This window comes from Polypterus senegalus, chromosome 5 (genome assembly GCF_016835505.1).
Source record: "Polypterus senegalus isolate Bchr_013 chromosome 5, ASM1683550v1, whole genome shotgun sequence".
Taxonomy (NCBI): Eukaryota; Metazoa; Chordata; class Cladistia; order Polypteriformes; family Polypteridae; genus Polypterus; species Polypterus senegalus.
Genome location: NC_053158.1, coordinates 72,612,466 through 72,624,605, shown reverse-complemented (window position 1 = coordinate 72,624,605; position 12,140 = coordinate 72,612,466). Strand labels below are relative to the sequence as shown.

At 36.4% G+C, this 12,140-nt stretch overlaps 1 protein-coding gene across 1 annotated transcript in view; it reads left to right on the top strand.

Moving 5' to 3' along the window:
* The window catches only part of arhgap28 (Rho GTPase activating protein 28), a 127,584-nt gene that overhangs the window by 77,137 nt on the left and 38,307 nt on the right, over window positions 1–12,140 (top strand). Inside the window, exons 2-5 of the mRNA XM_039754803.1 lie at window positions 2,783–2,979; window positions 3,949–4,169; window positions 8,266–8,353; window positions 10,190–10,353. Coding sequence (XP_039610737.1) covers window positions 2,783–2,979; window positions 3,949–4,169; window positions 8,266–8,353; window positions 10,190–10,353 — 670 coding nt within the window. The remainder of the gene's footprint in view (window positions 1–2,782; window positions 2,980–3,948; window positions 4,170–8,265; window positions 8,354–10,189; window positions 10,354–12,140) is intronic.

Here is a 12,140-nt window from a genome sequence, read left to right as displayed (position 1 = left end):
ATAATTTTCTGTATGTGTTACTTTAGGTTATAATATTTGTATATCTGTTGTGCTTCTGTAAAGACCACATTTCCTCTTGTGACAAGTAAAGTTCTATCTATCTATCTATCTATCTATCTATCTATCTATCTATCTATCTATCTATCTATCTATCTATCTATCTATCTAATATTGTTCCTTTCATATCTATCTATCTATCTATCTATCTATCTATATATTGTTCCTTTCATATCTATCTATCTATCTATCTATCTATCTATCTACAGTATCTTAAACAATGTTGTACCTATTAAGATTTTGCAGACAATGGTGAAATGATTAAGAATGTTTTGTTGTTCTGAATTATTGCCAAGCCATTTACACCATAGGTTTGTGTCCTTTCACAGTAAGTTAATTTTCAGAGCCACAATTGGAAAGAGATTTATTTCTAAAACGTTACAAGAATTTTAAAAACAGCAGGTGGAGTCTGTGCTCTGATCACACATTCTATGCAGTCAAGTTTTTCTGCTTGCTTTTTGTTGCCATCACAAAGCTTTGGTATTCAAGGTAGTATTCCATGCAAAAAGAGATTTCAGTTTTTAAATTTGTAATTCTCTTGCATTCCGTAAAGGCAGCACTTTAATTTATTTGGTAGTGTGGTCCAAAAAGGGGACTAAGCATTTTTTGGAAATGAGGAATAAGGCTTTCTGAGACAGAATTTCATTAATGGCATGCGCTTGTCAAAATGTTTCTTTTATTTTTATGAATGAGAAGTCAGTCAGTCAGTCTGTCAGTGTCCAACCCGCTATATCCTAACACAGGGTCACAGGGGTCTGCTGGAGCCAATCCCAACCAGCACAGGGCGCAAGGCAGGAACAAACAATGGGCAGGGTGCCAGCCCGCAGACAAATGAGAAGTTCTGAGCAAAATCTAGGATGACATATTCATGTAAGGTAAAGATACTTTGCAGCAAGGAGGCAAAGGCCTGAACTTACGTTAAGCTAGATAAGGGTCTAGCACACTAGGGACTGATCATTTTCAGAATGATTCAATACAGTATGAGTATACAACAGCAGGCTGAGTGCTTGTAACTTGCAAGGATGTGCTGTTAAATTAATGTTTAACTGGCACATTGGCATGGTTTGGTAGTTTCTATCAGTATTGTTTTCTGTGTATACATCGCTATGAAACCACGTTGTTGAAAGCAGACTCAAGGACTGGATAGGATAGGTGAATAAATTATAGTTTTATATCCATTTTCATCTGCATTATCCTTTATATTATCTTTAATTAAGGCCTGTTCTAGGCTAAGGCCAGATAGGTACTGGCCTAGGGGCTCCATGACTTTTGGTGCTCAATGGCATGTTCAAGCACAAAACCCTGCTCTTCTAGTGTATGTCATTATAGCTGTACAGAAAGAACAGCCCTTCATTCTTTGACAACATGTACACATTTGAATAAGATTTCATATACAAATGTGAACATTGTCTAATCTCCAAGGGGACACCCCCCTCCCTTTCAGTTTCAATTTCATATACAAATATTATTGCACTTCAATCAACAAAGGGGCACATCCAGCCACCATAGTGTCAGGGTGCCCTACTCCCTTTAGGCCAGAACTGTCTTTGGGTGTCATTGACTGAAGTCCATAACAGTGGTTTGTGAAATAAATCAACTTTGAATCAAAAACATCTTGTTTTTACCTCAGTTTTTTATGTTTGCTAAAAATTTGCTTAGCAGATACTTTCCTTCTTGTGTTATTTATACAGTATGTGATTAAGTGTATTTATGTAAATCTTTGAAGTTAAGGTATTAGAGCAGCACAGTAGAATAGTTGGTGGTGATCCTGATCAACATCTGTAGAAGACTGGGTATGAACTCCAGCTCTGTCACTATGTGTGTAGAATTTAAATGTTTTCATTGTGCCTGTCAGGGCTTTTCTCTAGGTACTCCTATTTGCTTCGCTCATTTTAAATATGTGTATGTCAGTTTATTAGTGGATGTTGGGGTGTGTATGTGTATTGCATATATTACACTAGCACCCCTCATATATTTATTTCATACCTTACCCCTTATCGGATTGGTGGCTCTGAGGCTAGGGATCCATGCTGGGAATTGGAAGGTTGCTGTTCCGGATCCCATAAATGCCAGAAGGAGAGTCTACTCTGTTGGGCCCTTTAGGAAAGCCCTTAAACTGCAATTGCTTCATCCTGGGTATGACGTTAATCTGCATCCAGTCCTGCAAACAGGTCCTCCAACTTACAGGGAAAACTTGGGGGTTTGTAGCAGGATTGGCACTCCAGCCACCGTAACAAACTTCACACTGTTCCAGTGTGGTGCTGAGGTGTCACCCGCTGCACTTGGGTCCCAATCCAGGTGGTCCGTCGTGTGGTGGGTGCGGCAATGTGCTATCAGCGCATGCTTCCAACCTTTCTCTCTCTTACAAACTTGTGTTCCTAGTTTAGACTCTAACTGGCTATGAATTGATAGACCACTCTGTAATGTTCTTACAACCAGGAGTTTTCAACCCATTCTACCAATTTTTATTTCTGTTTTCTTTTCATCCAGTTTGTTGATGCTTTTTGTCAAATTTCTGATGACTACTGAACTTCCTATGTAATTAGATTAAATATTTCTGCTCTCAGGTTTTGTGATGATGGTATGCTGTAGATATTGCAGTTATCGTGTTAAAAATGCAGGCTCATATATACAATGTAATATCACTTTTCTTTTCATACATTTATTCATTAATTGTATTTTCAGACCAAATAGCTAACCCCAATATCAATTTTCTCCTGTTTAGCCGGAAGGTAAACTACAAAAAGATTTTTAGGATGATCTCTCAGGAGTCGCTGTCTCCCCCCTCCATTGGACGCTCCATTTCTCAGGAATCTCTAGATAGCAACTCTATGGAAGATTACTGGAGTGAAGTGAAGAGCATAGAAGAGGGTGCTGATAATACACAAGAAGACCAAGTATTTGAAGTCAAATCTGTTGATGGTAAGCAGAAATTATAAATGTAACAAATGTAACAAAATTTAAAATAATATGAATTTAAAATATTCATTTTATTAGTGTTTTCTAACAATTTCTAATGAACCATTTTTTAGTGTACAGTAATCCCTCCTCGATCGCGGGGGTTGCGTTCCAGACCCCCCGCGATAGGTGAAAATCCGCAAAGTAGAAACCATATGTTTGTGTGGTTATTTTTATATATTTTAAGCCCTTATAAACTCTCCCACCCTGTTAACATTATTAGAGCCCTCTAGACATGAAATAACACCCTTTAGTCAAACGTTTAAACTGTGCTCCATGACAAGACAGAGATGACAGTTCTTTCTCACAATTAAAAGAAAGCAAACATATCTTATCTTCAAAGGAGCGCCGTCATAAAGGAGCGCCATCAGGAGCAGATAATGTCAGAGAGAGCGCTTGCTAAGAAAAGCAAACAATCAAAAAATCAATACGTACTTTTTAAGTATACAGAAGCACCGCGATAAAGCGGCATTTTGTAGAGGAGTGTCCGTGTCCTCTGTGCAAACAGCCCCTCTGCTCACACCCCCTCCATCAGGCAGAGAGAGTGAGAAAGATAGAGAGAAGCAAACAAGCGCCACGCGGGAAGCATATCTTATAGCATTGAGGAGTTTTAGTTAATATGTAATACATGCTCTGATTGGGTAGCTTCTAAGCCATCCGCCAATAGCGTCCCTTGTATGAAATCAACTGGGCAATCAAACTGAGGAAGCATGTAACCTAAATTAAAAGACCCATTGTCCGCAGAAAGCAACGAACCAGCGAAAAATCTGTGATATATATTTAGATGTGCTTACATTTAAAATCCGCGATAGAGTGAAGCCGCGAAAGTCGAAGCGCGATATAGCGAGGGATTACTGTATCTGAAAATCATTTTCAGAATCCATGAAGTTGTTTGATATGTATGTTGATGCCTCTTCGATTTTCTATTTACAGAAAGTGAGCAGGATGAAGCTTGGCTAAATGAAACCGGATTGTCAATGTTGGTATCAGGAGTACCTGAAAAGGACTGTGCAGAAGCTCTGTTGTCCACACTGACTCGAAAACAGGCTGCTGTTGTCCAGAAACGACTGGACAATTACACACAAACACTGCGCATGAAATATAAGCAACCTGTCAGAGATGTTCGGGACATCTTTTCAGGTGGAGATTCTCCAGTGAGTACAAAATTGTTGTGGGAAGCATAAACATGATGGAAGGACTGTGTGGTAATTTCCATTTTAATGTTGTATGTTTAACAGTTTACTGTTATTGTGGTATGGTTGTAAAATTGTTTTACATTCACCGGGCCTTTACTCAGTAAAGAACACCATACAAAAATAAATCAAATATAAAATAATAAAAACTATCACTTTAATTCCACACGGAAAAAGTTAGACATTATGACTGCTCAGCTTATGTCACATATCTAACCCTTAAAATAGACCATACGCTTTCTGTTGTAGTGTTCATACAAGAAGTTTAATAAAAATCAATAAAGATAAAACAGTTAAGTTAAGAACATTATTTTTACTTTCAAGGTCTTAATTTGTTTAGCATTCTCAAAAGTTCCAATTGGAGAGGTTAGTGCGCCCATTCATTTTCTAAATCTGTTTGGTACATCATAGTATCATAGGTTGTGAGAACCTATCCAGGTGGAAATTAACTTTGGATTGTATGATAGCCCATCCTCAGGCACACATGTACTAAGAGTGAATCATCATACTGGGTCTGATTTGGAGATTTCAAACGTGCTTACCAGACAGTTGTATTGTTGAGGAAAGGAATCTAAATACACGTTAATCCAACTATTGCAGACACTTGGAAGAATGAGGCAACAATCCTGACCTCTGTGCCACTAGGGTGACTGTTACTCTTTTCAATTTATGAAGACAAATGTTTTACTTCATGCGCCATACCCATCTACCCATATTGGTATGGGTTATTTTCAGTGAGTGTGTGTGTATGTTGCTCAAATGTTATTTTTAATCTAAACTCACAAGTTGTTTGGCTATTTAAGTTGAGCTATCGATAATCAATATGGTTGAGGGGAATACTTTGACTCTGCACTTCAAAGACATTCATATTCACTTACATTTAAACTAGTCTATTGCTACTTAAGCTCAATGATTCGGATTGTCGTTGTAGAAGGAGGTGAATGTTAAACCCAAACCCTGGTGTACAGAGAGATTGCTCATTTTTTACTTTCTCGTATACGAAGTATAGGGAAAGTATTGTAATCGTCCAAAGATTCAATGTAGAGATTTTGATGAATCATGATGTTTTAGACCGCCCTGACTGTCTTGTTTGTAAAATATTGGGAAAGTATTGGAATCCTCCAAAAATTCCATTTTGAGATTTTGAAGAATCTCAACATTTTAGACCTCCCTGAGTCCAGAAATACCATTTTTAGAATTACGTCTGTTTGTCTGTCTGTCTGTGTCGGTGTGTGTGTATGTAAACACGATAACTTGAGTGCGCTATCACTTAGGTTAACCAAATTTTGCATACAGGTATTAGGTACAAAACATAGATTTCTATCAACTTTTGGGCTATTTCTGTTTACCGAAAGTGGTACTTTACCTTGCATTTGTGCAGCTGCAGAGTCTGATTTATTCAACTTTTTTTCTTTTATTTCAAATTTTTTTTTATTCTCTATTGAAGTATTTTCATTGCAAATTACTACCACTGTAATGCTTCACTGTAAGGTAGCATTAGCTTAGTGCAGTACCTAACACTTGCATTTTAGTCACATATAACTGCAAAACATTCTCTTTCCTCTTAGATGGATTGTTTTCTGGGAGAATACAGACAGACTTTGGATTTCGTAACTAACTCATTGCTTTAAACCTTGCAGTTCGATCCTTTTTGTGGAATTCTAGAGAGTTGTGACAGCTGCACTTTTATTCTTCATCTAGAATTTTCAATACATCTACTTAATGTGTTTGTGTCTGAGACTAGATAGACATACTTTATGGCAGAGTCTACAGTGTTCTCTTCACTATGATGTATCCTCCTCAACCGTATATTTAGATATTGGGATTCACGAAATTGAGACAAAGCTTTTTACCTTTTCATTTGTGTTCCGAATTCTAATTAAAACTTATGTAATTTCCCTTTGTTTGTTAATTTTATGCATTAACAATGCGTTTGTTTTCAGAAAAGTGTGTAGCATGTCAGACACATTAAATTCTATTTTAAAATGTAAATCAGGAAATATAGAAAATAAGGTATTTTTATACACATATAAAATGGCTGAAATTAGAATGCTCACCTTATTTCTTCTTCGGGAATGCAACAGTGTAGCACTTAGATGATATTTAGAATTTAGATGCTTTTGTTTCAATTATGTGTTTACCTGAAAGTATTAGTCAAACAGTATTTAGCCTTGATTTGTATTTTTCTTATCTCAATGTAGTATGACAGTGTTTGATTCAGAGGCATTAATTGACTGCCGCTTTCAGACCACAGTTTGCTTGGAAATTGGTTTGAAACCCTTCCTGTACTCATAGGCATCAAGAATCTAAGGGTTTCAGGTGTCTTTTGAAATTACATAGCTATACACACACCATGTCCCAGGTTTCTAGTGTTTAAACAAGCTACGGCCCTTCAACTCACACTCTAATGATATTTTAACCATTTTGACCTGTTTGGTTCATCTATAGTGAAGCCTGTCTCTGTGTGTGGCTGGGTGTATCGGTCTGTGGACATTGTAAATCAGAGCAAATCCCTCAATCCAAATGGAATGTACAACAGTATTTAGCAGTATAAAACGTTAAGGAGAATTACTTTAGTAGATAATTTAGTGTTTTGGCTTTCATTTATGTCCCAACTACATAAAGAACAGACAAAAGCCTAAATATTCTCTTATTTTAACTATGGGTATTGTTCAACTTGATCAATAGTATTAAGTATCATAATTCTCACAAACTCTAGTAAAACGTTACTTTTCCTAACAAGAAAAGTTAAATATTAGAAGATACTTTCCAAAAGTATATATAATAATGCCAAGTCAGTCGCGGGCATCCTGTAAATAGCAGGCATTGGCTTTTTCCAATAGGGATTGTTAACCCCTTCAGCTCACGGCATCAATCAGTACAGTACTTTAAATGTGAATATCTCATTTTTCTAATATAGAAAATATGGTCAACAAATTGAAGCAGGAAAAATGATGAGAGAACAAAAATAAAATCTTTTAAATTAAATATAAAATAATAATATTATACTGCGGTGGGCTGGCATCCTGCCCGGGGTTTGTTACCTGCCTTGTGCCCTGTGTTGGCTGGGATTGGCTCCAGCAGACCCCCGTGACCTTGTAGTTACGATATAGCGGGTTGGATAATGGATGGATGGATAATAGTATTATAATTCAATGTAAAAGAATACTGTGGTGGGCTGGCGCCCTGCCCGGGGTATGATTCCTGCCTTGTGCCCTGTGTTGGCTGGGATTGGCTCCAGCAGACCCCCGTGACCCTATTCGGATTCAGCGGGTTAGAAAATGGATGGATGGATGGATGTTTAGGCTAAAGTAATTGTTGAAATTTACTTTGGCAAACATTTTAAAATATGTGCTTCACAAAGCATAGACAGATTGATAGATTGATTGACTGATTTCTCCAGCCTTTGGAGTTTTTTTTTTTGTTTTTTCTGTCCACCCTGGCCATCGGACCTTACTTATTCTATGTTAATTAATGTTGACTTATGTTTATCTTTTATTGTGTCTTCTATTTTTCTATTCATTTTGTAAAGCACTTTGAGCTACATTTTTTTGTATGAATATGTGCTATATAAATAAATGTTGATTGATTGATTGATTGATTGATTGTCACATAGGAGTACAGAGATGTATGGTCCTTCATTCTTTCCAGAAAGTAAGCTTCACACAGGCAGTGAGCAGGCATTAAGGCTACATCATTGATCACTGTGCCAACATACTGCCTAAATAAGACCAATTATACTGGAATAAATCAGTATGTTTTATTACACAGTTATTTCATGTTTAGGAAGTATTGCAGATACGCATATTTTGATTTTCTTTCCATGTAGATGAAGAGATGTGGAAGTTTGATTATTTTGCTGTAAATAACTAAATTCAGATTCACTATTTTGCCACAAAATGCTGTTTTACTTCTGCAGGTGGTTATGAACTTCATATCTGCTTTATGGGAAATAAAACTGGTTGGGTTATGCCATGTATTTCAGGTTTTTAATATGACATTTTAATGCATACTTATACATTTTAGTGTATAAATCCAATTTTTGGTTTGGTTACAGACTGGATTTGGTCCTGGAGCTGAAACAACTAAACATTCCAAAAGCATTTCGCTGCCTTTTAAATTGCCTTTACGGGTTCCAGGAGGGTGTAAGTAGTGTTTAAACTGTTTCATTGTTAAGCTGTTTCTTGAAAACAGCTCATTTAAAAATTATTTAAACTTTCATATATCTGTAAAAAACATACATTTTAAAGCATATTTTTCAAGATTTTCCATTTTTCAGCAGAAAGTACTGTATAACGGGATCCTGATTGAGATCATAGTTAATGACATTTGCCCCGTCTTTACCCTTTCACCCCAAGTTGCCAGGTTTCTTCTGCACTTTAAAGGCATACAATATGTCAAGGTTGATGGATGACATTTGAGAGGCCTGTTGTTTGAATTGTAACATTGCATTAGTGCACCATATAATTGACCTGCTTAGCTCCTCTTAGTGATTGGATTGGTTTTAGCTTCTTGAGGAAAATTGGGCACGGAAAATGAATGGATTTTCCTAGATGAGATTTAAGCAAGAATTCAACTTCCAAAGGACTAAGATGCATAAAATGTTTATGATAACCAATGGACATTCACTGACTAGGCCAGAAGTAACACATTATCCATAGCTAGTGATTATGCGAAGTAAAACTGTTTTGTGCTGTGTAAAATCTTTTGAGAAAAACACAACGTACACTACAGCTAATGTATAAAAAAGGGAAAAAAAACAACTGGTTAATTTTCAGTTATAAGTTAGGAAATGAGTCAAGCAAATGCCACCCTTTTTTTTGCAATGTTTATGTTAAATTTATATTTTTTTGCTAGATTTTTCTAAACTTTTAGAATGACAATACTGATGTAAGACAGACAAACATACTGTAAGAAGCCAATGGTTTGTGTTATTTTGTCTATAATCTGGAATAAAAACGTGTTACCATATTATTATTAATAAAGTGACAAACAGGATATTAGAAAAAAAATTGAAGCTCTGGGAAACTACCATGCTTATAACTTGCCTACAATTTGTTAAATTAGTCATGGTGAAGTCCTTGAATGCTACTATTTACTGCAAAAATCCATGAACATTATCACTATAAAATAATATAAGTTCTGTATGGGCAAAGCAGTTGTGCAGTTCTTAGCAGAGTTCCCTTACAAATCCAGTATTCTGGGCTCATGCTGGGTTGTTGCCTGTGTGGAGTTTGCACGTTCTGCTTGGTCTACGTCTATGTGTGTATTACAGTAGGCTAACTATCAATTCCAAATTACCCCTGCGTAGGAGGAGAAAATTCTACAGAGAGTGTTGCCAGGGATTGAATTCAAACGAAAATGCTTGATTCATGGGGCTAACCACTACGTCACCATGTGGTCTTTCTTATTTGACATTGAAAAAAAGTAGAAATGTAGCATTGTTTGTGGTTTTGAGATTAATTAAACACATTAAATATCCCAAACGGCCATTAACCTGTGAAAGTTAATCTTGTATGTACATATATTAAGGCCAAAGTTACTAAATTATCGAAAACAGCTAAAGTGTGTGTGTAAATAGGGATTTGTGGTAGAAACTATAATTAGAACAATGTACTGAAACAATAATGGTCTAAAGGCAGAGTGCAGTACAATGAAAACTGGATTGTTTAAAGTTCCTTTTCAATAGTGCCCTATCTGTTTGAATCATCTATATAGCAATGTGTGTGTTAAGTTATGGACAGTTTTAAATGGTTACTTATGTTAAAATATAATGCACAATTCAGGCTATAAAGTTAAATGCTGTTGCTATTTTTGCATTCTGTAATTTGTATAAGTTTTGTAATTACCAATTTTCTGGGATCCATGAACTAGATAAGTGCATTAGACAATAGATGAAGTATCAGGTTGAACTAATGTAGTATAATCAAGCATTTATTTTAGTAAAACTAATAAGCACTGCTACATGAATGGTTTTACAGTGGACACTTGCACATCCAATTGCCAGCTGAATAGCAAAGACAACTCTTTGTCAACAGAAGAACTGAATCTTGAAGTGCCCTTTTCAGAATGTGTTTCAATCAATGGGAAAACCATACAGTGCTGTGGTGTCCATCGAATAAAGAGGGACGAAGCTACATTACCAGTAAGTCATAGCAGATTTTACTTTTTGTCTAATTACAATAAAAACTGTTTCTTTATTTATTCAGATACTATATTTCAAAAAAAAAAACTTGTATCCAGCAACAATCACCACTTTGCATATTTCAAACATTTGTTAATATATCACAGTAGCTCTGGAATTGAATACTCTTTGTTCATATTTGTTATGTTTTTAACAATATGTGCAGTAGTAAAATGCACATAACTCCAAAAAAAATGCCATTCATTGTTCTGTTGCAATTACTATACTGCTGAATTAAACGAAAAAAAACAAAGGCAAATAGTATTCAATGTACGTATTTGGTCCATGTATTACAAAGGCGATGCTGTTAACTTGTTAAAAAATAAACCAGTATTTCAGAAAATGTACTAGCAGGCTTTTGTTTGAATTGCAATGCATTTCTATAAAGTTATGCCATCTACTTTCCACTAATTGAATTTTTTGTTTCTTGGTAAATGTGTTGAAATGCATCTACTTGATCCTACCTCTCATGCATCTACTGCAATGCTGGTCTTTGGATCCATTTTTAAATTCATTTGCTTACTTTTTCTCCAGAACAGCACAGTAGTACAACAGAAAACATTTCCACATAGACTTATGTATAAGTAGCGACTGGGAGCCCGATCGAATCAGGCTACAAATTCAACGTTTGTGAAATTCATACTTTCTCTGCAAAGAATTATTTGTTTTGTTAAGTCCTTGAAACGATTTTCTTATCATGGCACTGATTTGTGGTTAAAATAGACCTTTTCGGCCGCTGCAAGGCACGGGCTGCTCGATTTCTTTCAACCCGTGCTGCCTTTGTGGCTGCTCGAGTTTCATCAGTCGCTTGTGCACGGCTGGCACGATGTCTGTCAGCGTTAGTAGCATTCTGTAGCGCATGCTCTTTATCTGTCCTTTGTGTCCGATTTGCACGATTGCTTTCAGCGTTAGTAGCATTTGTAGCCGTACGCTGCTCATCCGCTTGTTGTGCTCATTGTGTACGTGTGGTCACATTAGCAAGTCTACGTTCCGTGTCAGTCGTGTGACTTTGTTTCCTACGCATCCTTCCCGCGGCCGCTGGTCTCGTGGCTACTCGAGGTATTGCTGCGAACACCATACATACGGATAGTATCAAATTATACATAAGGATTGTTCAAATAGTCCTGCATTGATTTCTTTCATTCTTCTTGCAGGATTTTCCATAACTCTTCTTGTGATTTTGGCTGCTTTTTGTTCTTTTATGTGTCCACACAGCTATGTTAAGGTCAAGCTCCGAGGTGACCACTTTCACGCAATTAGTGTTCCATCTTTAGACTTCCACTCCAGTAGATTTTAATTATGTTTGCAGCGTGTTTGGCATTGATTCCATGCTGAAAAATATAAAAGATATTTTTACCAATAAATTATTTTAATGTTTCTTACAGTGTACTAAATGGCATATTGGCCTCCTCCAATCTCGCACCAGTTTCTCAGACACATTGAATTTTGTTGCAGTAGCGCATTTATCAATTTCTTTTGCCACTTCAACGACTTTTACTTTAAAACCAGCTTTGTATTTTCTTCTGATTGTACACTTCATCGTAGATAAGGGATGCTCTTACGATAAAGGTGTATAATGGTGTGAGATACAAAAATCACAAAAACAGTGCAAACGTCTCTTCTGAATAGTTCAGTATTATCGTGTGGTCACGTAGGCACAATACATTGAAATAAAAAGGCAGTGTGCTCCGTGGTTACTCTCTCAGGTGGGCGTTAACATATCATAATCTCTTGGACCACATTCGATT